This window comes from Nomascus leucogenys, chromosome 17, assembly GCF_006542625.1.
Source record: "Nomascus leucogenys isolate Asia chromosome 17, Asia_NLE_v1, whole genome shotgun sequence".
NCBI classification, from domain to species: Eukaryota; Metazoa; Chordata; class Mammalia; order Primates; family Hylobatidae; genus Nomascus; species Nomascus leucogenys.
Window position 1 is genome coordinate 28,436,185 of NC_044397.1, and position 27,727 is coordinate 28,463,911.

The 27,727-nt window shown below is 55.7% G+C and overlaps 1 protein-coding gene across 7 annotated transcripts in view; it reads left to right on the forward strand.

Moving 5' to 3' along the window:
- The first annotated feature begins 4,973 nt into the window (after nt 1-4,973).
- The window catches only part of AMZ1 (archaelysin family metallopeptidase 1), a 37,321-nt gene continuing 14,567 nt past the window's right edge, over nt 4,974-27,727 (forward strand). For 2 of the 7 annotated variants that reach the window (XM_012496534.2, XM_030797184.1), the window contains exons 1-2: nt 13,787-13,876; nt 25,867-26,388. In XM_012496534.2, coding sequence (XP_012351988.1) covers nt 26,085-26,388 — 304 coding nt within the window. In that variant the 5' untranslated portion in view covers nt 13,787-13,876; nt 25,867-26,084. Of the gene's footprint in view, nt 5,384-13,786; nt 13,877-14,244; nt 14,271-15,323; nt 15,405-25,866; nt 26,389-27,727 lie in introns of those variants that run through there. The other 5 variants (XM_030797185.1, XM_030797187.1, XM_003274972.3 and 2 more) reach the window with 5 other exon arrangements.

The window sequence follows — 27,727 nt, forward strand, 5'->3', positions numbered from 1 at the left end:
AAAAATGCCATTGGAATTTTGATAGGAATTGCATTAAGGCTATAGAGCACTTTGGGTAGTATGGACATTTAAAAAATACTAGTTACTCTCATCCATGAACATGGGATTTCTTTCCATTTGTTTGTGTCCTCTTCAGTTATTTAAATTGGTGTCTTACAGTTTCCAGTGTACAGATCTTTCACCTTTTTGGTTAAAGTTATTCCTGGGGGCCGGGCACAGTGACTCATGCCTGTAATTCCAGCACTTTGGGAGGCTAAGGTGAGCGGATTACCTGAGGTCAGGAGTTAAAGACCAGCCTGGCCTCAAGTGATCCTCCTGCCTTGGCCTCCATAAGTGCTGGGATTACAGGCATGAGCCACCACACCACATCCAGCTAGGCAGTTATTTTCTTGTAGTGCATTGGTTTGTTGAGCACATCCCAGCGTCCTCTAACTTCTCTTGCTGTGTTTAAGAGTTTGGCTGTCAGTCTAATGTCTGTTCTTTTCAAAGTAACCTCTCTTTTTCCTGTGGCTGCTTTTAAGATTTATTTTATTTATTTATTTTTTGAATTGTCCTTGGTTTTCTGCAATTTTACTGTCTTGTGTAGGTGAGAGTTTATTTTTATTTATTCTGCTTGGAATTTACTGGGATTCTTGAATCTGTGGATTAGTGGTTTCTTCATCAGTTCTGGGAAATTCTTAGCCACTATCCTTTCAAATATTCTCTCTTTCTCTCTCCTTCCTCCTCTCATCTCCTCTTCCCCCTTTCCTCTTTTTTTTTTTTTTTTTTTTTTTTTGAGACAGAGTCTCACTGTGTCACCCAGGCTGGAGTGCAGTGGCACAATCTTGGCTCATGGCAACCTCTGCCTCCTGGGTTCAAGCAATTCTCCTGCCTCAGCCTCCTGAGTAGTTGGGATTACAGGTACGTGCCACCACACCCGGCTAATTTTTGTATTTTTAATAGAGATGGGGTTTTGCCATGTTGGCCAGGCTGGCCTCAAACTCCTGACCTCAGGTGATCCACCTGTCTCTGCCTCCCAAAGTGCTGGGATTACAGGCATGAGCTACCGCACTCGGCCCTCCCTTAACTAACTTCTTTGAGAGCTTATTATGGGCTGGGACTGGAGGTTGCTTCTGTCATTACCACCCACATTCCATCGTCCAGACTTCAGCCGTGTGGCCATGCCCAGCTACGAAGGATTCTGGGGACTGTGGTTAGGCCGGGTGCCTGGAAACAAGTCAACAGGACCACCTGGCCAGTGTCGGTCACAGCACCAACCACCCCAGTGTCTGGCACAGTGCGTGACTGTCTTCATGTCTGCAGCCTGTGCAGGTCACTCATGGTGCCTTGTTTCCCTGTGTTCTTGGTCATCTTTAGCTGCATGCTGCTCTTTGGCTTTGAAAAATGTTGATGGAGAGATTCTTTGAGGCCTAGGATGAAGGTGGAGTCCACTAGGGAGGAGCTAATTTGGGGCATTACCCACCGGAGGCCACAGCAAACCAAATATACTGGCCCCCCAAAGGTCTGGGCACGGTGGCTCATGCCTGTAATCCCAGCACTTTGGGAGGCCGAGGTAGGAAGATTGTTTAAGGCCAGGAGTTTGAGAATAGCCTGGGCAACATAGCAAGACCCCACCTCTACACATTTTGTTGTTGTTTGGAGACGGAGTCTCCTGTTGCCCAGGCTGGAGTGCAGTGGTGTGATCTCGGCTCACTGCAACCTCCGCCTCTTGGGTTCAAGCAATTCTGTCTCAGCCTCCCCAGTAGCTGGGATTACAGGCGCCCACCACCATGCCCGGCTAATTTTTGTATTTTTCGTAGAGACAGAGTCTCACCAGGTTGGCCAGGCTGGTCTCAAACTCCTAACCTCAGGTGATCCACCTGGCGTATTTCTTTTGTTTTTAATTAGCTGGGCATGGTGGTATGCACCTGAAGTCCCAGCTACTTGGGAGGCTAAGGTGGGAGGATTGCTTGAGCCCAGGAGTTCGAGGCTGCAGTGAGCCGTGATCACGCTACCGTGCTCCAGCCTGGGTGACAGAGAGAGACTCTATGTCAAAACAAACAACGCATTGAGTGCTTGGAGTTCTCTGCATTCTTGGGCCTCAAATCTGTGCTAGAGAAGACCTGTAGCCCTAACTTCTCAAGAACTTTTTCTTTTTGCTTCTCTTAGCACCAAGTGTCTTTCGTGTGGAGGGAGCAGGGCTAATTCCGTTTCATTCTTACCCTAAGAGTGTAGCCCTTTAGGTTTTCAGCTTAAGGTGGGAAGGGTTTTCTGTAATGCTCCCCATTTTGGGCAGGACTGGCCCTGACTTCTGTCCCCCTGATCCCACAAGGCCACAGAATGAGAACCCAAGTTTGCTGGTTTTGGCGAATGCCCTCCAACAAAAGGGCACCTCCCGGGCGGCACAGCCGTGGGCTGGTGTGCCCCACCAGGGTGCAGCAGTGACATCAGCCCCGCCTCGGGGCACATGTCCCTTCCCGGTGACAGCAGGCCAGGTGCCTGGACCAGCCATTTCTCTGAAAACAATGAAACACGCTGGGTGAAATATCCAAAGGCCAGGAACACTGAACAGCTGACAAGATAGCAGGTAACTAAATGCCAGGCCTCGTGCTGGAGGAAAATTGGACTCCGATACAAGGCCCTCCCACAGGGATCTGGAGAGCCTGGATCTCAGCTCTGGCCTGGGGGAACTCGGAGAGGGAGGGGCTCTGCAGATAGCTGCCCCCTAGGCAGTAACACTGAACCGCAGTACCCAGTGAAAAGAGGCTGCAGGGCCCAGCGCAGTGGCTCATGCCTGTAATCCCAGCACTTTGGGAGGCCAAGGTGGGCGGATCTCTTGAGCTCAGGAGTTCAAGACCAGCCTGGCTAACATGGTGAGACGCCGTCCACTAAAAATACAAAAATTAGCTGGGCATGGTGGCGGGCGCCTGTAATCACAGCCACTCGGGAGGCTGAGGCAGGAGAATCACTTGAATCCGGGAGGCAGAGGTTGCAGTGAGCCAAAATCGCACCACTGCACTCTATCCTGGGCAACAGAGTGAGATTCTGTCTCAAAAGAAAAAAAAAAAAAAAAGGAGCGAGCCAGGGCGCAGTGGCTCACGCCTGTAATTCCAGCATTTTGAGAGGCCGAGGCGGGTGGATCACTTGAGGTCAGGAGTTCAGGACCAGCCTGGCCAACATGGTGAGACCTCGTCTACTAAAAATATAAAAATTAGCTGGGCATGGTGGCGAGTGCCTGTCATCCCAGCTACTCAGGAGGCTGAGGTAGGAGAATCGCTTGAACCCGGGAGGCAGAGGTTGCAGTAAGCCAAGATCGTGCCACTGCACTCCAGCCTGGGTGACAGAATGAGACTCTGTCCCAAAAAAAAAAAAGAGACTATAAACTCACACCAATCATGACCTCGTAAGCGCAGTTAGCTTAGGAAGTACATTTCCAAAAAGGTAACCACGGGGAGAAAAACATGAAGATAACAACCAGCTCAGACCCAGCCAGGGCTTGTGGCCACACCCACCTGCTCCTGTGTATCCTGGGCCTCGGGAAGCCACCCATTCTCTCCCCACTGTTTCCAGTCTGTAAGCTGGGATTAGTGACGACACCTTCTCAGTTGTGGGCACCTAGAAGGCAGCAATGGGCCTCTATCCCTAGGTTGCAACCCGGGGCTGGCACTTAGTAGGTCTGTTTCCAGCTGCCACACACCCTACCTTACCAGGTGTCCCCAGGAGACAGGACAGGGTGGTGGGCCCATTTTACAGGGGGAAAAACCGAGGCAAAGAAAGGCAGTGGAGACTCGTGCTCCTGCTTCAGTAGCTCCTGCCATGGACTTGACATGGGAACCCCCTCCCACAAGCTCTGCCCCTGGTGCCCTCTGGCACTGTTAGCCAGCGGAATCCAGCTGTCACCATGGCCTGGTTCTCAGCACCCCTGGGAACTTTTAGAACTTCTGGCCTGTGCTAACTGAGGTTGGGCAGCTGCTGGCCAGGGCCCTAGAGAGAGGGGTATCAGTTAGCTAGTGCTGAGTAACAAATAGCTCCAAACACATGACTTCACATTTCCTTAGTATTAAAGGGCCAGGCAGTACTGCTGCTCATTGCTGGGCTTGGCAAGTCCTGGCTGGGCTCCCTCACACATCTGTGGGCAGCTGGGAGCTAGCTAGTCCAGGATGGCCTTAGCTAGGGTGACCCAGGCTCCATCGCCCTCTTGCTTTCCATCAAAGCAGCCCAGCTGGTCCTCGTGCTATAGCAGGAGTCGGGGAGGGCAGGCAGAGGCATGCATGTCCCTGGAGGCTTAAGCTCAGAGCTGGGAATGTCATTGCTGTCACCTTTTATTGGCCACAGCAAGTCATAAGACAGGCTCAGACTGAAGGATGGGGAGGTAGACACCACCTCTAGATAGGAGTTGGGGCAGTCACATGGCAAAGGGCATGGTGATTCAGGGAGGAGTGGGGCATCAGGGTCATGTTTGTAACTGATCTACCACAGAGGGGAGCCCCCCTTTGAGAAGGTGCTTGGTGGGCCTTCGTGCTTACGGAGCCACGGACCAACCTGCTAGATGGGGCCTTCAGTGGGGTGGCGGGACGTCAGTTTAGCCTCAGGATTCGACTCCAAGCCTCTTGCAAGACCATGTCTTGGGCAGCATCACAGCCCCGGCTGCGAGCACAGAGTGGCTCTTCCAGAAAGTTTGTTGAATGACTGACTGACCTAAGTCAGTTCCTGTGCCAGGCAGCCCAGAGGGACCATCCCAGAGCCTTCTTCTCAGGGTGCAAGCCTGGCTTGGGGTTGGGGGGTGTCTGCACTTGTGGAGTCCCCCATGCCTGCCAGGAGCCTGAAGACGCAGAGACCTCCTGCCTCGCCTCGCCCCCTCCGTGGGGACCCTCTTCCCCACACTCCTTGGTTCCTGTCGGAGCCAAGATGTGTCGCCATGGAAACCGCTTGGCAAACGCTGGCAGGCAGAGGCGGCCAACAGCAGCTCTCCTGATTGAGCTCCGGGCGCCGGCTGGAGCAACGTCTCAGGACGGCGTGAGCAAGCACACCCAGCCGTGTGTGACACGCGTGGGGACAGAGGCCAGGGCGGCTGCAGGAGGGCATGCGGGGAGGTCAGGGCGCCCCGGCGTGTGTGCCCCCATGTGTGCGCCTGTGCGTGTGGGTGTCTGTGCGCCTGTGCGTGTGCCAACAGTGCAGCCACATCGAAGCGCGTGTACTCCGAGTGTGATGGCCGCGTGGGCCGGTGCAGGGTGTGTGTGGGGATGGGGGTGTCTGATTGGTGCTGTGACCTGCGGCAGCACAGCCGCCTGCATTGAGCACCCACGGTGGGCTGGACATTGCACTAGGTGCTGACAGGACCAGCAGGGTGGCCACTGCCCTCATCCCCAGCCTGCACTCCTGGGCGAAGGCGGACGCTGAACAGGTACTTGTAAGAGTCGCCGAAGTGCGTGCCGGGAGGGTTCTGGGAAGAGGCAGCTGTGGGGCCTGAAGCCTAAATGTGGGGTAGGAGGCATCTAGGCTGCTGCTCCAGGCAGAGGGCATGGCCTGGGCAAAGGCCAGAAGGCCAGGGAAGAAAGGACAGAGTCTGGACCCCGGGAGAGGTGGCGAGGGGCCATGGCCCTGAAGGAGGCTGGGGCTTCATCCGAGTTGAGGAGGCCCAGCTGGGGGTGCAGGGTGCCTCGTAGGCAGACGGACCCCGGAGGTAGGAACTAGGGATGTGAGGCTGGGGCAGACAGAGCCAAGGGACGCAGCTGACAGCTGGCGGTAGTGAGATGTGGTCATTGAAAGGCTTCCTGTTGGGGGCAAGTGGCTTGAGAGGGGGTGTGTGGAGGCTGGGGAGTCTGTAGCCGGCCTGGGTGGGGTGGGCAGTTGAGAGAAATTTTGGAGGTTGACTTGATGCTCCTTGGTGACAGTGGCACTTGGAGAAGGAGGGCAGGGCTGGGATGATGTGGTTTCCTGGGATGGGAGGTGCTGAGAAGGTCTGGGTGCTCGTGGCTGTCTCACCAGGGGGCTGCTTCTGGAGCTCCCATTAACAGGCACTCGGCTCTCTGGGGACCTGCCTGGGTCTCTGGCCCCACAGGCTCCCCGAGCCCTGCCAGGCTGAGCGGGTGTGCAGCCCACCCAGCAGGCACTGGAGACTCTGGATCCTGCAGGGCTTCTTCGGGCGCTTCCAGGAGCCCAGATGCACAGCCGCCCCGGGCCGCAAAGCCTCAAGAGGGAGCCGGGCAGGTCCTTGGCACCCCAGCTGTTCCTCGCTACCTGAGATCCCCTCTGCGGCTGGGGTTGCTGGAGACGCCCAAGGAGTAGGGACTCCGTCCTCATTTTCACCCCCGACCCCAGCTCCGACTGCGTGGGAGGCGGAGGTGATGGCTCAGGAAGGTCTCAGCTGCTTCATGCCAGCTCTGGCCACTTGGACGAAGCCACTGGGCCGTGGGTTCGGCCTCCTCGTGCTGGCCACAGAGTTGGGGCCCCTCACGCGCCTCACAGGCCTGCCCAGCGCAGCCCATGCGCTCACTGGGGGCTCCTTCCCAGGGCGCAACCCCGATGGACGCCGGGCCTCCCTGGCGACCCTGCTGGCCAAGCCCGGGGCGAGGCATGTCTGAGGACTCCGAGGCGATTTCCATGGTTCGTGGTGTGGGCCTGGGTGGGCGCCCGGCCAAGTCACCAGACACCAGACCTTCGGGATCCCCGCATCCACCAAAGCGGTGCTGACCCACAGGCGCCGGGCAGGGCGGCCTCCAGGTTAGAAACCTTCCAGGACCCTGAGCGCTGACTGTGTGCTTCCCTGCCCACGGATGCCCCCTCGTGGCCAATCCCATCCATGTTAGAACCACGTTTCAGAGTTGAGGACACAGGGCTGGAGCGGGGGCACGGCTGAGCTCAGTGCCACTCAGGCCCGAAAGCCCCAAGTTGGCCGGCCAGCGTGCGCCTGGCCATGGGCACCATCAACACAACTTTTGTTATTCATTATTATTTTTTGAGACGGGGTCTCCACTCTTGCCCAGGCTGGAGTGCAGTGGTGCAATCATGGCTCACTGCAGCTTTGACCTCCCTGGCCTCAGGTGATCCTCCCACCTCAGCCTCCCAGGTGCATGCCACCACACCGGGCTAATTTTTTTATTATTTTTTGTAGCGATGGGGGGGTCTTGCTATGTTGCGCAGGCTGCTCTCAAACTCCTGGGCTCAAGAGATCCACCCACCTTGGCCTCTCAAAGTGCTGGGATTACAGGCGTGAGCCACGGCGCCCAGCCAAGCCTTTGTTATTCTTGTTGTTGGGGTCCAACTGTGGGGGCTCTGGGGAGGTCTGCAGACAGCTCAGAGTCAAGACAGACCCTGACAGGGACAGGTGGCGCAGGGAGATGTCATCGGAGATTCGCCCCCACACGCCTGGCCCGTGTGTCTTTTCCTGTTGGAGAAACTACATGTAGGGTTACTCCCGGATCCCCTGACTGCACACAGCATGGGAGGGTAGGAGAAGGGGATGGAGGGAGGAGGGAGATGGTGACAGAGAGAGAGACCAAGAACCCCAAGAGAAAGAGACAGACAGACAGACAGAGATACAAACTGAGAGAGAGAGACAGAGAGAGAGATGGACAGACAGCCCCTCCCTCCCAGTCCCCCAGCCTTGGCTGAGCCCATGGGGAGCCTGAACAGCGGAGGAGGGGTCCTGGGGGAGCGGGCTAAGGGCCCCAGTGTATGTGCTGGGGCTGTCGCTTTGCACTGAGCGCCCCCCGCCCCCCCCCCCAGCCCCAGCCGCCCTGGCTGCTCTCTGGAGGGAACAAGGGCTTTCAGAGCTGGGGACGTGGCGTGAATACTAATCCAGAAGCTCAAAGGGCGGCCTCACAGGCTGGGCACGGGGAGGCTGGGCGGGGGCCAGGGCCAGCTGAGCCCGTCTGGGAGCTCGCTCTGCTCGGCCCTCACCCTCAGTGGCATGCTCCTCGTGCTGGGGAGCTCCTGTCCTCCCCTCAGGCCTGAGAGGGTCCCCAGCTACCCCAGGACAGGATGGGGGGCGGGTACTGCAGCTCCAGGGGTCAGGGTCTCGTGTCCAGCACGAGATGACACCGGGTGGGCCCCCAGCACACGGTCCCTTGAAGAATGGCTGCCCAGGAGGCCTCAGGCCGATGGGAGGGTCCTTAGCTTTGCTTTGTGTTCCTACAGTGCTAGAGCGACAGCTCCAGGGAGGCCCGGGGAAACTGAGGCACAGTCAGGGAGCCTGTGGCAGGGAAGAGGGCTTGACTGTACCTGCACTAGGACACCCCAAGTCCTGCAGGCAGTGCTGGGGTCCGGCCCCGTGCATCCTGCCTGGGCAGGGATTCAGACCCCCTTGCCTCCTTCCTGGACGTCACCTGTTGCACCCAGGAGATCTCAGTGTCAGGCCATAGAAACTCCTGCTTGGGCCATGCACAGCTCCCCTGCTTGTGTTCCAAGCCCTTTTACCCCCCAGCCCCTGGCCCTCAGCAACCCCCCTCCCTGGATGCGGCCTCATCTCTTCTCCAGCTTTTCTGACCCTGCCCCACTTCCTGCACCCTGCACGCATTCTGACAGGCAGGCCTCTGTTCGCACAGTTCCTTCCACCTGGCACACCCCCATCTCTGCCCTCAACCCGGGCTCATCTTGCTGTATGGTGAAGCCAGCCCCAGCGCCATCCTCCTCTGTCCCCACAGCGCTGTCTGCCTGCACCCTCGCCTGCTGGCCTTGGAGCAGGGCCAAGCTGCAGAGAGGCCAAGCCCCTGTCCTGTGGCCCTGTGCCCAGCACACACAGGGGCTCGAGTTTGCTGGGTGAGCAGCTGCTGCTTCCCAGGACTCCGTGTGCCAATCCCCCGGGATAGTTTTCCTCATCCTTATAAAACCTGTGCGAAGCATTTTCCCGTTTTCCAATGTGGATGAGTTTCCTGCGGCTGCTATGACAAATGACCACAGCTGTGTGGCTTCAAACACCACACATTCACTGTCAATTCTGGAGGGCAGTGGTCTGAAGTCAAGGCTGGGGCAGGGCCGAACTTCTGCAGAGGGCTCCAGGGGAAGGTCTTTCCTGCCTCTTCCCGCTTCTGGGGGCTCCAGGTGTCCTTGGCTTGTGGCTGCGCCACTCCCATCTCCGCCTTCTCCTCTGTGTCTCTGTGTCTTCTACTTTCTGTTTTTTTTTTGTTGTTTTTTTTTTTTTTGAGATGGAGTCTCGCTCTGTCGCCCAGGCTGGAGTGCAGTGGTGCAATCTTGGCTCACTGCAAGCTCCGCCTCCCAGGTTCACACCATTCTCCTGCCTCAGCCTCCCGAGGAGCTGGGACTACAGGCGCACACTGCCACACCCGGCTAATTTTTTTGTATTTTTAGTAGAGACGGGGTTTCACCATGTTAGCCAGGATGGTCTCTATCTCATGATCTCATGATCCGCCCGCCTCGGCCTCCCAAAGTGCTGGGATTACAGGCGTGAGCCACCACGCCCAGCTCTGTCTGTTTTTTACAGTATTTTGTAGAGATGCTGCCCAGCTGGTCTCCAACTCCTGGGCTCAAGTGATCCTCCCACCTCGGCCTCCCAAAGTGTTGGAGATTACAGACGTGAGCCACCTCACCCAGCCGCTTTCTCTCTCTTTTTAAAAATTTGTTGGCTGGGTGTAGTGGCTCATGCCTGTAATCCCAGCACTTTGGGAGGCCGAGGTGGGTGGATCACTTGAGGTCAGGAGTTTAAGACCAGCCTGGCCAACACAGTGAAACCCCATCTCTACCAAAAACACACAAAAATTAGCTGGGCTTGGTGGCACGTGCCTATAATCCCAGCTACTCAGGAGGCTGAGGCAGGAGAATCACTTGAACCTGGGAGGCGGAGGTTGCAGTGAGCCATTGCACTCCAGCTCGGATGACAGAGCGAGACTCCATCTCGAAAAGAAAAAAAAATTTGTCATTATTTTTTACATTGTCTTGTTCCTCCAATCAGGAACCTCTTTCTGTCTCTTATAAGGTTACTTGCATTGGATTTAGGGCCCACCCCGACTCTGACCCAGGATGACCTCATCTTGAGATCCTTACTTTAACCATATCTGCAATGACTCGGTTTCCAAATAAGGTCCCATTCCGAGGATGCAAGTAGGCACATCTTTTGGGAGCCACTATTTAACCCACCCTGGGGAAACTGAGGCAGGGCAAGGTGAAGCAGCTTCCCCAGGCCACACAGCTCTCTTTTAACCCCAGGTCTGCCTGGGTGAGAGGATGGTGATGGGGACGAAGGTAGGGGCGGCCTGCTTTGTTCATCGCTGAAAGGACAGGGGTCCCCATATCATGGCCTCTTTCTAGAATAGACTCTGACGAGGTAGCTTCAACCAGAAAGGGGTGTGCAGTCTGCCGGTGGGAGACCAGCATGTCCCGGGTGCAGTGCGGACAGGGCGTTGGCTGCGTGAAGCCTTGGCGGCAGGGGTCAGGTCATCAGTAGGCTGCCTCTGTGTTCCGGGGGTCCTGGCACTGGGCATGGCGCCAACCAACAGACAGAGGAGGAACTGCCACTCCAGGCTTGATGCATAATTTCTTTTTTTTTTTTTTCTTTTTGAGACAGAGTCTCTGTCCCCCAGGCTGGAGCGCAGTGGCGCGATCTCGGCTCACTGCAAGCTCCGCCTCCCAGGTTCATGCCATTCTCCTGCCTCAGCCTCCCGAGTAGCTGGGACTACAGGTGCCCGCCACCACACCCAGCTAATTTTTTGTATTTTTAGTAGAGACGGGGTTTCACCATGTTAGCCAGGATGGTCTTGATCTCCTGACCTCGTGATCTGCCCACCTTGGCCTCCCAAAGTGCTGGGATTACAGGTTGAGCCATTGTACCCGGCCTCGATGCATAATTTCTTTTCCAGTGGCTCCCATCCCTGTAGCTATTCAGGGAGGGGCGTGGAGGGCTGTGGGGAGGATATTCCACAACTTCTTTGTAATAAGCAGTTTTAGGACAGAACATTCAGGCCAGGCTAGGTGGCTCATGCCTGTAATCCCAGCAATTTGGGAGGCTAAGGCGGGTGGATCACTTGAAGTCAGGAGTTCGAGACCAGCCCGGCCAACATGGTGAAACCCTGTCCTTCTTAAAAATACAAAAATTAGCTGGGCAAGGTGGTGGGCACCTGTAATTGCAGCTACTTGGGAGGCTGAGGCAAGAGAATCGCTTGAGCCCAGGAAGTGGAGTTTGCAGTGAGCCGAGATCCCACCACTGTACTCCAGCCTGGGTGACAGAGTGAGACTCTATCTCAAAAAAAAAAAAAAAAGGCCAGGTGCAGTGGCTCACGCCTGTAATCTCAGCATTTTGGGAGGCCAAGGCGGGCGGATCACGAGGTCAGGAGATCAAGACCATCCTGGCTAACACGGTGAAACCCCGTCTCTTGAACCAGGGAGGCAGAGCTTGCAGTGAGCAGAGATCGAGCCACTGCACTCCAGCCTGGGAGACAGAGCAAGACTCCGTCTCAAGAAAAAAAAAAAAAAAAAAAAAAAGAACATCTTTTCTCAGGTTCTGGGTTCTCCATCCCCAACAGAAATAACCTGGAAAATCCCTGCAGCAACACGTGTGAAGAAGTCCAGCTTTGTGAGCCAGAATGTATTTGTAGGAATTTATCCCAAGGTGAGGGGGACCAGATACCTGTACAAAGATCTATGGAAACAAGATCGTCTATCACAGTGATATATGCTAGTGAGACACCAGGAGAAACCAAAATGTCCCAAAGCGGGTGACAGATCCATGACACGGAGTCCAGCGCAGATCATCAGGGTGTGGAGACGGACTTCTGGCTATTGATGAATGTGAAGTCACGGGCTGCCTGTAGAATGCAGTATGTGGTGTGAATCCCTTAAAATATGTATTTAGGCTGGGCATGGTGACTCATACCTGTGATCTCAACATTTTGGGAGGCCGAGCTGGGAGGGTCACTTGAACCCAGAAATTTGAGACCAGCTTGAGTAACATAGCGAGATCCCATCTCTACATAAAAGTTTCACAATTATCCAGGTGTGATGGCATGTATCTGTAGTCTCAGCCACTCAGAGGCTGAGGGAGGAGGATTGCTGGAACCTAGGAGGTCGAGGCTGCAGTGACTTGCGTTTATACCATTGCATTCTAGCTTGGGCAACAGAGCAAGATCCTGTCCCCCCCCAAAATTTTTTTTTTAAATACATTTCAATGTGGAGGAAAAGGCGATCAGAAGGATATCTGACAAGAAGGTAAGAGAGGTTACCTCTACACAGTTGGCTTATGGGGTCTTGTTTTTATTTTTCATAATTTTCCAAATTTTGCACACTGGACACCGAGTATCGTGTTGTTTTTTTTCTCTTTTTAATTTTTTTGAAACAAAGTCTTGCTTTGTTGCCCAGTTTGGAGTGCAGTGGCACGATCTCAGCTCACTGCAACCTCCACCTCCCAGGTTCAAGTGATTCTCCTGCTTCAGCCTCCCGAGTAGCTGGGACTACAGGCACCAGCCACCACGCCTGGCTAATTTTTTAATTTTTAGTAGAGACGGGGCTTGACCATAGTGGCCAGGCTGGTCTTGAACTCCTGACCTCGTGACCTGTCTGCCTCAGCCTTCCAAAGTGCTGGGATTACAGGCATGAGCCACCACGCCCAGCCATGTTGTTATTTCTTAAGGCTTAAAAAAATTCTTCTCGTCTGGGTGTGGTGGCTCATGCCTGTACTCCCAGCACTTTGAGAGGCCAAGGCCAGTGGATCATGAGGTCAAGAGTTTGATACCAGCCTGGCCAAGAAGGTGAAACCCCATCTCTATTAAAAATACAAAAATTAGCTGGACACGATGGTGGGTACCTGTAATCCCCACTACTCGGGAGGCTGAGGCAGAAAAATCACTTGAACCCGGGAGGCAGAAGTTGCAGTGACCCGAGATTGCACCATAACACTCCAGCTTGGGCGACAGAGCGAGACTCCATCTAAAAAAAAAAAATTCTTTGCACTGGTGTGGGACGATGGTGACGAATCCCTCAGCCATCCGTGGGGCGCTGCTGACGGCGTGGGGGGCATTTCTGCACGGTGAAGCAGAGCTGGTGGGAGGCTGCCCGAGGGAAGCTGGCGCTGGGAGGGTTTGCAGAGAGGAAAAGGGCAGTTTGAGGAAAAGGCCTCTGGGCTCTGTCTGGAGCCGTCGTGCTGGCCTTCACGGCCAGGGCTGGGCTTGGTCATCCTTCCGCACTTAGAGTCCTTTCCAGCTCGTGGTGGCTGGCACAGGGCCAGGGCTGCACTCACAGCTGGCTGGGGTAGGGCAGGGCGCCCATCCTCAGGGCCACTGACTATGGGGCTAACCTGGCGGCCTGCTTCACCCCTCTCACCTGGGGCTTTGCCTGATAAGCCTGGTTCACCTCCTCACCTGGTGGCGCTGGTTCACCTCTCTCACCTGGGGTCTTAACTGGTGGCCTGGTTCACCCCTCTCACCTGGCGCCTTGCCTGATAGCCTGGTTCACCCCTCTCACCTGGGGCCTCTCCTGGTGGCCTGGTTCACCTTCTTCACCTGGTGGCGCTGGTTCACCTCTCTTACCTGGGGCCTTAACTGGTGGCCTGGTTCACCTCCTCACCTGGCGCCCTGCCGAGTAGCCTGGATTACTCCTCTCACCTGGGGAGGCACGAACTGGCCCGGGCTGACTGACCTCCCTCACCTGTTTGGCTTTAGGCTCTGGGGGCCCCCTGCCCGGGTGTTTCTGGGAGGCTGGAGGGTCCCACGTGAGCTCCACCGCGGGCAGCTGGAGGGAGTGGGGCAGGACGCTGAGCGCTGGGAGGGGTGTGGCCCTCCTGTCCTGCCCGCAGCCCCACACCGGCCCGCCCGCCTCGGTCCCTGCCCCGCGCGCTGACGTCACCGGGACCTCCCGATCCTCCCGGCCCAGGCCGAGCTGCCCACGCTGCTGCCCGGGGCTCGTTGCCCGGCGCGGCCTCTGCCGGCTCCGGCGGGCGCGGGACTGCGAGGTAGGGGGGCGCGCGGGGAAGACTCGGGGGCGCAGGGACCGAGAGGGACCTCCGTGCCGGGGCGGGTGGGCAGGGGCAGCTCCGGGTCCAGCCCGGCCCGCGCTGCAAGCCCCGAGGACGCCCGGGCGGCGGCGGCTACGAGCGCGCAGGGACCGCGGAGACGCGAAGGGCGCACTTGGCGAGGGTTTGGTGCAGCGCCGCTCCGGGGTCGGCACACCCCGGGCAGGTCCCGCAGAGGGAAGGCCGGGCCAGGAAAGGGCCACGCGCCCCCTCCCCGCCATACTCTCCCAGGCCGGGCGACCTGCGCGCTTCCCGATGGGAGCAAACTGGGGACGGGTCAGGAATCCAGGGCCAGGCGCCCGAAAGAAGGCGTTTCCGGGCTGGGGCGAGCCAGGTGGGTGCGGGACGTCCCCGGGGAGCCTCCAGGGCGCAGAGAATCTCGTCTTGCCCAGGGCTGCCCGCAGCCTGCGTATGTGCGGGGGAGGGAGAAGGCTTCCTCCCCCAGGAGACTGAGGGAGAAGGCGGTGGATATGATCCCTGCAGGGAAGTAAGACAGGTCTCAAAACCAGAAAAGCAAGGGAGGGGTGACAGAGAAATGGCAAACTTTACAAAGGACCCGGGAGGGCAGGGACGTGGGTCCTTTCTGCGCCCATCACCAGAGGGAAATACTTGGGAGAGGAGTTTGGGGTTCGCAGGTGAGGAGAGAGAACAGGAAGCCAAGAGTCTGGCCCGGAGGCCACTACCCCTGTGGTCTAACCCCCGGTTTCCCCTCCTAGCGAATGGAAACTGAGAGGTGAGAAACCCCCAAAACCATCCGTCTGTCTGGTTCTGCCTGAAGGTCTCGGCTGTCAGCTAATGAATAGCTCGATGGAGCTGCTGGGAGGTTTTGCAAAGCGCATTCAGAATAGCGAGAATCAGAGCATGGTTTCTTGCCCGAAGGCCGGGCATCTGCGTGGTCAGATGGGGGAGAATGAGTGCCCGGAGCTGTGCGGTTTAGGGCAGCCTGACCTTGGATACCTGGTTCCTGGGCCAGTCTGGCGGCCCTTGTTGCTTAGAGTGGCAGACCCTCCCCGGGGGGGATGTGGACGTGCTCTTTTCCAGTCTTTGGACAAAAAAAGGCAAGGGGAGGAGGAAGGAGAAGTGTCTGAGTTTACCCATGGTATTAATAGCAGCAGGGCTGGAACGCGGGTGCTGTGGGAGAGGAGACGTCCTGCCCTCTGTCCCCGTCAGAACATCCCTGCTCCAGGAGCAGCTGGGGTTTCAGTGTGAAGCATGGCTTTGAAAACCAGGCCCCGCTGGCCCCCAGCTGTGTCACCAGGGCCAAGTCACTTAACGTCTGAGCCTCAGTTTCCCCACCTGAAACACCGCAGTGGCACCTCCATGTGTGGCTTGGAGGACGCAGGCACGGGACCTGTTGGCTGCTGTCATGACTGCAATGAGCAGAGGAGGGGGATACACCGTGGCAGGGCCCAAAGGACAGCGAGGAACCTCCATCTGGGGGTCTCCTTTTTGGAGTATGGATGAGTTGGTGAGTGCGAGAGGGTGCTGGGAAGCTGACCCCCACTAATGCGGCTCCCTGCCCGAGGGTACCCCCAGGGCTCACATGCAGCTCTGGCTCTATGTAAGGAGTGGTCTTGTGCAGAAATGACCTGGCAGGATGGAAGGACTCAGGTGGCAGCTGACAGTGGGGACCGGGGTTTTCCTGAATGACCCACGAAGATGAATGTGGCCACAAGGTTTCTTGAGAGGAAACAGTGTCTGGGCAGACGTCATGCCCTGGACGCCCGAGAGCTGTACCTGTGTCAAGGGATGGGGGGACCTAGGCATTCTCATTCCCAGCTTGGAGCCTGTCACACCATTCTCCAGTCTGCACTGGGAGGTGGCTGTGTTTTCGTGTGTGTGTGTGTGTGTGTGTGAAAGACAGACAGGGACAGGGTCTTACTCTGTCTTCCAGGCTGGAATGCAGTGATGCAATCATAGCTCACCACAGCCTCGACCTCCAGGGCTAAAGCAATCCTCCTATCTCAGCCTCCCTAGTAGCTGGGACCACAGGCATGCGCCACCATGCCCAGCTAATTTTTAAAATGTTTTGTAGAGACGGGGTTTTGCTGTATTTCCCCAGGCTGGTCTCAAACTCCTGGACTCAAGCGATTGTCCCAGGAGGTGGCTATTTTTAGAGCTTGCCTCTCACGTCCTGTTGATCTTCCAGCCGGGCCAGTCTGGAGCTGGCGTGGCCACTGCTTCCTGGGTGGCTCGGGTTGGCTGACGTTGGTGGTGTGTCTCTGGCTGGGTTTCCAACGTAGATGCTCTGAGTTACCCGTGTGCCCACCACTGCTTGCGGGTGTGCAAACAGCCATCTGTGGTCGTGGCTCCTCTGTGCATGTGCTCCGGCCCCCTGGGAAACTTGCCGCTGTGGTCCTTCCTGTTGCTCCCATTCTGTCCTCCTTGAATGACTTAGATGGGCCTGACATTGGCAGTTTGGGCCCAAGTCACACCTGGAACCAGTGTAGTAGGGCTTGTGAACTTTTAGTAAAAAGAAGGCATTTCTCAGCCGGGTGTGGTGGCTCACCCCTGAAATCCCAGCACTTCGGGAGGCTGAGGCAGGCAGATCACTTGAGGCCAGGAGTTCGACACTAGCCTGGCCAACATGGTGAAACCCTATCTCTACTAAAGATACCAAAATTAGCCTGGCATGGTGGCGTGCGTGTGTAGTCCCAGCTACTAGGGAGGCTGAGGCATGAGAATCGCTTGAACCAGGGAGGAGGAGGAGGTTGCAGTGAGCCGAGATTGCACCACTATACTCCAGCCTGGGAGACAGAGGCAAAAAGAAAAAAAAAAAAAAGCGTTTCTCGTTTCCTGATGCTTTGCCTGGAGTAGGAGGGTTTGCTGGCAGGGAAGCCTCTGACCAGGGTCTTTGGGTGGTCAGGTGGGTGTGGGTGCTGGCAGGAAAGCCCCCTCGAGAGTAGGGGAAGGTCCGTGCGTGAGGACCGGAGTGGGGGGTCACTGTGTTGGGAGTCAAGATCCAGGTGAGCTGTGTAACCCTGGGCAAGTGGCTTTCCCTCTCTGAGCCTCATTCTCCTGGGTTATGACATGGGTGAATCTCAGGATGGTTTTGGAGGTCGGACAAGGTGTTGCATCAGAAAGTGATTTTGGGCCGGGCATGGTGGCTTACACATATAATCCCAGCACTTTGGGAGGCCAAGGCGGGTGGATCACAAGGTCAGGAGTTTGAGAACAGCTTGGCCAATATGGTGAAACCCCATCTCTACTAAAAATACAAAAATAAGCTGGACGTGGTGGTAGGCACCTGTAGTCCCAGCTATTTGGGAGGCTAAGGCAGTGAACCCAGGAGGCGGAGGTTGCAGTGAGCCGAGATCGCGCCACTGCACTGTAACCTGGGTGACAGAGCAAGGCTCTGTCTCAAAAAAAAAAAAAAAAAAAGGTCAGTGATTTTGGGGCTTTGCAGGGTGGCAGGCATGGGAAGGGGAATGTTGGTCAGGGCCAGTCCGGGGTGCCCGCAGGTATTGCTATCTGTTTTACCGTGTCCTTCTCTGGAAAGCTGGGACACAGACCCTCCTGGGCATCTGGAAGGCCCTGGGCTGCTCCAGAGAAATAATTGATAAGCCCCCCTCGACAGAACAAATCATTCTGAGCTGGCTGTGGCGCTAGGGGAATGATTTGGAGGTAGCTGGGAGGTGATGGTGCTTGCCCCTCGTCGGTGGCAGTGCTGGTGAGCGGAAGGTCTGGAAGCGAGGAGCCGGTGAGCAGGTCATGTCACTGGTACCCAGAAACAAAAATAAGCTGGTGAGTCTCCTGTGGCGTCAGGTGCTCCGAGGCTGGGTAAGCACCTCCTCCTCCTGCTTGGGCCAGCCAGGCTCCTGGAGGAAGACAGGTGGGACCACACCCATCTCACCTGGGAGGACGCTGAGGCACAGTGGGGTTAAAAGAGAACCAAGCTTGGCTGGGCATGGTGGCTCACGCCTGTAATCCCAGCACTCTGGGAGGCTGAGGCAGGCAGATCACAAGGTCAGGAGATCGAGACCATCCTGGCTAACACGGTGAAACCCCATCTCTACTAAAAATACAAAAAAAAAAAAAAAAAATTAGCCAGGCGTGGTGGCAAGTGCCTTTAGTCCCAGCTACTGGGGAGGCTGAGGCAGGAGAATCGCTTTAACCCAGGAAGCGGAGGTTGCAGTGAGCCGAGATTGTGCCACTGCACTCCAGCCTGGGCGATAGAGCGAGGCTCCATCTCAAAAAATAAAAATAAAAAAATAAAAAGAGGACCAAGCTCATGCCAGAGCCCCCGGTGCTGTTGAGGGTATCACAGCTTCAAGGGTTTCCTGGGCGCCTCTTCCGTAGCGAGTCCCCGAGGGGGCTCTGAGAGGTTGCTGGGGGCTCTGCCATCACACGCTGATGCCTGGCGTGGCTAGGGCAGGAGATGGGCTTTGCGTAGCCCCGTACCCCACCCCTTGGCCACAAGCCCAGCAGCGGTTCCCCACCTCACTCAGAGCAAAGGTTAAGGCTCCTCCAACAGCCTCCCGGCTCCTGTGCGACGTGTCCCCATCTGCCCCCAGTCTCGTCCCCTGTTCTTCCAATTCGTTCCAGCCACACTGGCCCCCTCCGGCTGTCCCCTGAGCCCCCAGACGTATCTGCCGCGGGCCTGTGTACACCCACCTCTGTCTGGGATGGTCTGCCCCTCCTCCCTGCTGCCTCCTCGCTCAGACATCCCACCTCAATGGAACCCACTCTGATCGCTCTCTCAGGAATGGGAGTGCGGGCCTGGCACGCCTGAGCCCTGCCCCACTCTGCAGGGAGCTGTTTGTTTGTTTTGAGATGGAGTTTTTGCTCTTGTTGCCCAGGCCAGAGTGCAATGGTGCGATTTCTGCTCACTGCAACCTCCGCCTCCCGGGTTTAAGCAATTTTTCTGCCTCAGCCTCCTGAGTAGCTGGGATTACAGGCATGCGCCACCATGCCCGGCTAATATTGTATTTTTAGTAGAGATGGGGTTTCTCCATGTTGGTCAGGCTCAAGACCAAGTTGGTCTTGAACTCCTGACCTCAGGTGATTGCCCACCTTGGCCTCCCAAAGTGATGGGATTACAGGTGTGAGCCACCGCGCCTGGTTGGTGGTTTTTTTTGTTGTTGTTGTTGTTGTTGGACACAGGGTCTTGCTGTCATCCAGGCTGGAGTGCAGTGGTGCGATCACAGCTCACTGCAGCCTTGGACTCCTGGGCTGAAGACTTCCTCCCACCTCAGCCTCTTGAGTAACTGGGACCACAGATGTGTGCCACCACACCCAGCTAAGTTTGTTTTGTTTTGTTTTGTTTTCTGAGATGGAGTCTCGCTCTGTGGCCCAGGCTGGAGTGCAGTGGCACGATCTCTGCTCACTGCAAGCTCCACCTCTCAGGTTCACGCCATTCTCCTGCCTCAGCTTCCCGAGTAGCTGGGACTATAGGCGCCCGCCACCACGCCCGGCTAAGTTTTTGTATTTTTAGTAGAGACGGGGTTCCACCGTGTTAGTCAGAATGGTCCCGATCTCCTGACTTCATGATCTGCCCACCTCAACCTCCCAAAGTGCTGGGAATGCAGGCATGAACCACTGCAGCCAGCCAGCCTTTTCTTTTTCCAATAGGACCTGTCACCTTCTAACCTACCATATACACTATTAGCACTTTTGCCACCTGCCTTCCTGCTGGAGCATCTAAGCTCCATGGGGCCAGGGACCTCTGTTTTGTCCACTTATGTTTGAAAACCCCTGGCAGAGGGCCCAGCACCCAGGAAGCCCTCGACAGCTAATGTCACTGTCACGAGTCCACTTAACCGGGCCACAGGGTGGCTGATGCAACACTTACTGGGCATATCTGTGAGGGTGCTCGAGATGACGTATAGGACAGTGGGTTCAGGAAGGTGGACTGCCCTCCCCAAGTGGCTGGGCACCTTCCAACCCCTCAAGGCCCTGAATAGAACAGACGGCAGAGGGAGGAGGAGTTCACCCCTCATTTCCTGCCTCGCCGCTGGAGCTGGGACATCTCATCCTCTCTTGCCCCGGGACTGGATGTCCACCCTCGGCTGCCCTGGTTCTCAGGCCTCCGGACCTGAGCTGAGTTTGAATCACGCCTCCACCTTCCCTGGTCTCCAGCTTGTAGGCAGCACACTGTAGGACTTCTCAGCCTCTGAGGCCTGTGAGCCAATTCTCATAATAAATCCTTATTTTATTTTCATAGAGTAGAGATGGGGGTCTATGTTGCCCAGGCTGGCCTTGACCGCCCCTGCTCAAGTGATCCTTCTGCCTCCCAAAGTACTGAGATTACAGGTATGAGCCACTGTACCTGGTCATAATCTTATAAATATACATGTGAGATTATATTACATTAATATATTATCATATATACTAAAATCTCATATATATGTGGGATTATATTACATTAACATATATACTAAAATATATGTATCTAATATATAATTTATTTTATTTTATTTTTTGAGGTGGAGTCTCGCTCTGTCACTCAGGCTGGAGTGCAGTGGCGCGATCTCGGCTCGCTGCAACCTCTGCCTCCCGGATTCAAGCGATTCTCTTGCCTCAGCCTCCCGAGTAGCTGGGATTACAGGCACTCACCACCACGCCTGGCTAATTTTTGTATTTTTAGTAGAGACAGGGTTTCACCATGTTGGCCAGGCTGGTCTTGAACTCCTGACCTCAAGTGATCCGCCTGCCTCGACTTCCCAAGGTGCTGGGATTACAGGCGTGAGCCATTGCGTCCGGCCTATTATTTTATATATATTGGATAAATGAATGAACCTGTGTGTTCACCTGCCCTGGGACCCACCCGGCCTCTTTTAGAACCACTGATCATGCGTCTCTCACCTGCTTCTGGCTGACGTGGGTCTGTGCTTATGGCTCCTCCTTGCTCAGCTTCTGGCCCCGCTGCAAGACTTGTCCACTATGGCCCTTTCCATGGCCACGGGATCTGGTCCTCTCCATCATCTGTGTATCTGATGTTTCTTTCTTCCCCTGTGGTTCAGAAGTGGGAATTCCACCCTGGTGTGAACCTGCCAGGACTGCCCTGTTCACTCCAGGAGTGAGACCCACGCTGGAGTCTGGTGGTGGGCATGGGGGTCTGGGCACAGGCTCGGTCTGCATAGAACCCACGTGGTCCCGGCAAGGTGGGGCCCTGCTTCCCATGGTGATGGGAACCATGGTGCTTGAAAATCTGCATGTTCAGGCTGATGCGGTGGCTCAGGCTTATAATCCCAGCACTTTGGGAGGCCAATAAGGGAGGATTGCTTGAGCCTCAGAGTTTAAGACCAGCCTGGGCAACATAGTGAGACCCTTCTCTAAAAAAAAAAAAAAAATTGAGCATGTTGGTGCATGTCCGTAGTCTCAGCTACTCAGAAGGCCAAGGCAGGAGGACTGCTTGAGCCCAGGAGTTGGAGGCTGCAGTGAGCTGAGTGTACCACAGTACTCCAGCCTGGGCGACACAGGGAGATCCTGTCTCATTTAAAAAAGAAAAAAAGGCCCGGCGCAGTGGCTCACGCCTATAATCCCAGCACTTTGGGAGGCCAAGGCAGGTGGATCACTTGAGGTCAGGAGTTCGAGACCAGCCTGACTAACATGGTGAAACCTTGTCTCTACTAAAAATACAAAATTAGCCAGGCATGGTAGTGGGCACCTGTAGTCCCAGCTACTCAGGAGGCTGAGGCAGGAGAATTGCTTGAACCCGGAGGTGGAGGTTACAGTGAGCTGAGATAGCGCCATTGGACTCCAGCCTGGGTGACAGAGCGAAACTGTCTTGGGAAAAAAAAAAAAAAGGAAATGGACATAACTATTATTAGAAAACAAAATCTGTGTGTTCCAACCCCCCCGCCCCACCCCCACAACCTCTGATTCTGGTGTGGCATGGCGTTGCTTAAGTTAGATTTAACCCTACTCCACCTCCGTTTCACCCTCTTGAAAATGGGGACAAAACCTGCACCCACTTCTCTGAGGGTTAAAGCAATGAAGCCCTGCCTGGAACACAGTGCGGTTTGTGGCTCTTGATAGTCTTTTTTTTTTTTTTTTTTCCAAACGGAGTCTTGCTCTGTGGCCCAGGCTGGAGTGCAGTGATGCGGTTTTGGCTCACTGCAAGCTCTGCCTCCCAGGTTCACGCCATTCTCCTGCCTCAGCCTCCTGAGTAGCTGGGACTACAGGCGCCCGCCACCATGCCTGGCTAATTTTTTTTGTATTTTTAGTAGAGACGGGGTTTCATCATGTTAGCCAGGATGATCTTGATCTCCTGACCTTGTGATCCGCCCGCCTCGGCCTCCCAAAGTGCTGGGATTACAGGCGTGAGCCACTACGCCTGGCTGATAGTCATTTTTATCTGCTGCTGATGACTTAGAACTTCCAGGGCTGGCTGGGCGTGGTGGCTCATGCGTGTAATCCCAGCACTTTGGGAGGCTGAGGTGGGCAGATCACCTTGAGGTCAGGAGTTCAAGACCAACCTGGCCAACGTGGTGAAACCCTGTCTCCACTAAAAATACAAAAATTAGCTGGGCATGGTGGCGGGTGCCTGTAGTCCCAACTACTTGGGAGGCTGAGGCAGGAGAATCGCTTGAACCCAGAAAGTGGAGGTTGCAGTGAGCCAAGATCATGCTACTGCACTCCAGCCTTCAGGGTAGAGGGAGACTCTGTCTCAAAACAACAAAAACAAAAAACCTTGAGGGCTGGTGGGATTGTAAACTGGTGTGATCTTTCTGCAAAGCAATTTGCAGTACAAATCAAAATCTTTAAACGTTCACATGTGGAATTTTCTCTTCTGGGCATCGGCCCTGAGGAGCTGGAAACACAGACTTAGTACAAAGATGTTCATCACAGTGTTTTTGGGCAGTGGTTGAAAATAGCATTTTTATTTTTTTTTATTTTTGAGACAGAGTCTTGCCGTGACGCCCAGGCTGGAGTGCAATGGCGCGATTTCAGCTCACTGCAACCTCCACCTCCCAGGTTCAAGTGATTCTTCTGTGTCAGCCTCTTGAGTAGCTGGGATTACAGGCACGTGCCACCATGCTAGGCTAATTTTTGTATTTTTAATAGAGATGGGGTTTCACCATGTTGGTCAGGCTGGTGTTGAACTCCTGACCTTGGGTGATCCACCAGCCTCGGCCTCCCAAAGTGCTGGGATTACAGGCATGAGCCTCCGTGCCTGGCTGTATTTTTTATTTTTTTAAATACAAGTTAAATTTTTGTTTGTTTGTTTGTTTGTTTGTTTTGAGACAGGGTCTCACCCCCTCCTCCAGGCTGGAGTGCAGTGGCATGATCATGGCTCACTGCAGCCTTGACTTTCTGGGCTCAGGTGATCCTCCCACCTCAGCCTCCTGAGTTGCTGGGACTGAAGGTGCACGCCACCACGCCCGGCTAATTTTTTGTGTTTTTATTAGAGATGAGATTTTGCCATGTTGTCTGGGCTGGTCTCGAACTCCTAGGCTCAAGTGATCCACGCACCTCAGCCTCCTAAAGTACTGAGATTACAGGCGTGAGCCACCACACTCAGCCAAAAATAGCATTTTTGTATAATGTTTAAGGATTTGGAAAATGCTCATGATTTACGAAGCAAAAAGATACAGGATTATATATGCAGTTGGATCTTAAATTTGTAAAATATATTTGGAGAAAGAAGCTATAGAAAGCTCCGGGTTGCCAGTGATCTCAGTGGAAATTCAGTCCCAGCCCCTCCCGTCCTCTAAGCCAGTACGTTTCTCTGGAAAAAATAATATCTGTGTATATTTGTGTGCACACATGTATATACAGCTGTGTCACATTTTCCCCAAAAGAAAATGTATAAATTACATATATCAAATTTGTTTATGATTCACATATACATAGGAATATGAGCACATATACATGTATTTTCCAGATGAATGTGTAAAACTGGAGTTAGTGGGCCAGGCGTGGTACATATGCCCATGTTCCCACTATTCAGGAGGCTGCTGTGAGCCAAGATTGTGCCACTATACTCCAGCCTGGGCACAGAGCTAGAACCATTCTGTTAAAAACAAAAACAAAAAAACAAACAGGTGCGGTGGCTCACGCCCGTAATCCCAGCACTTTGGGAGGCAGAGGCAGTCGGATCACTTGAGGCCAGGAATTTGAGACCAGCCTGGCCAATGTGGTGAAACCCTGTTTCTACTAAGAATACAAAAATTAGCCTATCATGGTGGGGGGGGGGGCACCTGTAATCCCAGCTACTTGGGACGCTGGGGCAGGAGAATTGCTTGAACCCGGGAGGTGGAGGTTGCAGTGAGCCCAGATCACGACACTGCATTCTAGCCTGGGTGACACAGCAAGACTCCATCTAAAAAACAAAAAGAAGTTGGGGGTGGGGAGTCTGTGTGCAGTGGTTGATGCACTTCGGGAGGTTGAGGAGAGAGGATTGCTTGAGCCCAGGAGTTTGAGATCAGCCTGGGCAACATAGTGAGACCCCATCTCTACAAAAAATACAAAAATTAGCAGGGCATGCTACACACCTGTATTCCCAGCTACTTGGGAGGCTGAAGCAGGAAGATTGCTTGAGCTCAGGAGTTGGAGGCTGCAGTGAGCTATGATCGCACCACTGCACTCCAGCCTGGGCGACACAGTGAGATCCCATCTCTAAAAAAGAAATCAGGGTTAGTTAAAGAGAGTATAGGGCTGTTCATTCTCCCTGCAAAAACAAAGCTGTTTCTGGTTTTCCGGCTAGGGCTGGCAGGTCTTGCAACTTGATGGTCTGCAGAGAAATGGGTTTTGCATGTCTAGCTCAGCTTTCTAGAGGAAGCTTGTCTGAGGGCTGCTGATTCATAAGGGTATATTCATACATCCTTAGCTGCACCTGCCTTGCTGCATTATTTGTGCATCTCATTTCTGTGGTTTCTGGTTCGTTTCTAGCCTCTCCCCACAACCACCCCTTTGCTTTTATCTGTTCTGTGAGGCTTCCCCTGCCCAGCCCACTCTCCATCTGCCCTGGCAGGTCTCACAGTCTCTGGACAGAGACATAAGTGTAGCCTGGAACCAAGCATGCACTGACGGCTCTCAGGCCTGTTCCTGAGTGTGGGGTTGCCCAGCTGCTGCTCCGGTCGGAGCATCTGTTTTGCAGGGTGGCTTTGTCACGGTTCTGCCAGCCCCATGCCCCCCACTGTCTCCTCCCTACCTGGCCCGTCCTGGGCGTTGAAATCCGCTGTTGCTTCTCCACCTCTCCTTGTTTCTAGCTGGTGGGGTTTGGCACAAACGCCTGCCCTGACTGCTTCATCTGGATCTCGAGACCCTCACGTGTGTCCTGGGGATGTCTGGGTGCTGTTGGGGCTGCCTACCCTCACCCCTCCAAACATATGCTTGCTGGGCGCACAGGGACCTGCCAGGAAAGCTTGTAATTGGGATGAAGAGCTGCCATGATGGGGGTTCCTGGGTGTTGGGGGGGTCCCTAGGTGATGGGGGCTCTGGGTGAGGAGGAACCGCAGGGGACGGGGGGCCCAGGTGAGGGTGCACACTTTGTGATCACGCTGTGGAGAAGAGCGTTTGGTTTCCACCTGGAGGGGCCCTTCTAGCTCTGCAGGGAGGGGAGGAGGACTCTCTTCCCTCCAAGGGCTCCAGACAGAGTTGGCTGGTAAGAGAGAATGGAAGAATGGCCTTGGGGGCCCCTGCCCTTCTGTGGGGGCCCATGGACACATGTCCCTGCCCCTGCTGAGCAGGACTTACTTCCCCATACCCAGTTCTGGATGAGGGAAGCTTCTGGAAGAGATTGTGGCTGTGCCCTGGGTGGCCCATGGGACCCAACCTGCTAGAGAAGATGAAGTGGTTGGATGTGTCCTTCCAACCTCGCTGGGTGGCAGTGCTGTGTCCTGGAGGGGCCGGGACTCCCTCTGACGCCCTCATCCTCTGCAGAGCTTGTCCTCAGGCCTGGGCAGGAGCGGCCCGTCCCCTGCCTGGGACATCGGGCTGTGTGTACTCGGCAGTGAGGGGACCCCTGTTCGTGTCATCCACAGGGTGCTGTGGGCCCGGGAGCGTCCATGCCTGAGGGCATCCAGGACCAGGCAGAGCTGGGCCTTGAGGGCCCTTGGACCAGCGTCTGTCTGCAGGGAGCCCCTGGTAGCCGCTTGGATCAGCCCGAGGGAAGATTCTGGACGAGACCGTGGCCGTCCCCCGGGTGGCCCATGGACAGCAGCAGGGGCTCCCAGGAGTGGCCAGGCCCTGCCCGCCCAACATGCTGCAGTGTAGACCTGCACAGGAGTTCAGCTTCGGGCCCCGGGCCCTGAAGGACGCCCTGGTCTCCACTGACACGGCCCTGCAGCAGCTGTATGTCTCCGCCTTCTCCCCTGCCGAGCGGCTCTTCCTGGCCGAGGCCTACAACCCGCAGAGGACGCTCTTCTGTACCCTGCTCATCCGCACGGCCTTTGACTGGCTCCTGAGCCGCCCCGAGGCCCCCGAGGACTTCCAGACCTTCCACGCCTCTCTGCAGCACCGGAAGCCCCGCCTGGCTCGGAAGCACATCTACCTACAGCCGATAGGTACGGGGCACCCGCAGCCATCAGCACGCTCCTGGGGGACCAGCTTATATATAGCACAAGGGGGGATGTCTGTGCATAGCCCCTAGCAGGACTGAAACGAGGGAAGAGGGCCCTGGGTGTTTGGGATGCCAGGGTGGAGGCAAGGAGGTCCTGGCTGGGCCAAGGTTTCCTTCCTCCCACCCCATCCTGACATGATGCTCAGACGGCCCAGGCTCTGGGACTGGTCCCCATGCAGGTGTGGCCTCATCCAGATGTGCACGGTCCTGGCTACGCCTGTTGAAACTAGAGCCATCCTAGGCACTGTGCTGCGGGCTGTATAAAGATCACGCTGGGTGTAGTGGTGCACACCTGTAATCCCAGCTACTTGGGAGGCTGAGGCAGGAGAATCGCTTGAACCTGGGAGACAGAGGTTGCGGTGAGCTGAGATCATGCCACTGCACTCCAGCCTGGGTGACGGAGTGAGACTGTCTCCAAAAAAAAAAAAAAAAAAAAAAAACCACTTCCTCTTTGGGGTGCCAAAACGAGGATCAGCCCATTTCGCAGGCAAGGAAATGGAAGCCGGGAGAGGTCCCTTGACCTGTCTGAGTGGCAGAGCTGGTCACTGGTAGGGACGGGACTGGAACGCAGGTCTATTTGAACTTGGGGCTGGGGTGTTCATCCTGATGCTATAGTGGGAGGGGCTGGGCTGAGCAGGGTGGGGGCTTGAGGGCGCAGAGTGGTCACTGTCCTCAGAGCTCTGTGTCTGGCAGAGTCTGGGGAACCCAGGGTGAATGGGGGGCCGAGACAACAGGCATCCGTGCTTGGAAGGGAACGGCCCAGGCAGATGCAGGGAGTATGAGGAGCAGGGCTGGCGCCTGTGCCTCTCACATGCCAAGAGCAGCGTGGCAGAGACAGCACACGGGATGGGGGCTCTCGGGCTCGGAGAGGAGGAACGGGCTGGCGTCTGCTTCTGACGCCCGCGCACCACGCCTTTCGGCATCTCAACAGCAAGCCAGAGCAGGGCTGGACCTCGGCTGGCCTCGCCCCACGCAGGCTTGTCACCAGCCCTGGTGGTCCACGCAGCCCCTTTCCTGCCCCTCAGTACCCAAATCCTGCTGGTGTCCATTGGTCTCAGCATCCACCACCCCACAGCAGCCAATCCAACAGCTTGGGAGCCACCCGCTTCCCTCCACCTCCCTGCTAATGGCTCAGAGCCTCGCGTCCCAAGCTCTGATGCGCAGACACGTGGGCATGTTGTCGAGACACAGGGGCTGGGTCAGGAGGCGGGGGCTGGGCCGGGCTCTGCATTTCTCTCCTTTCCTGGGTGAGGCTGATGCTGCTGGCCTGGGGTCCCGGCAGC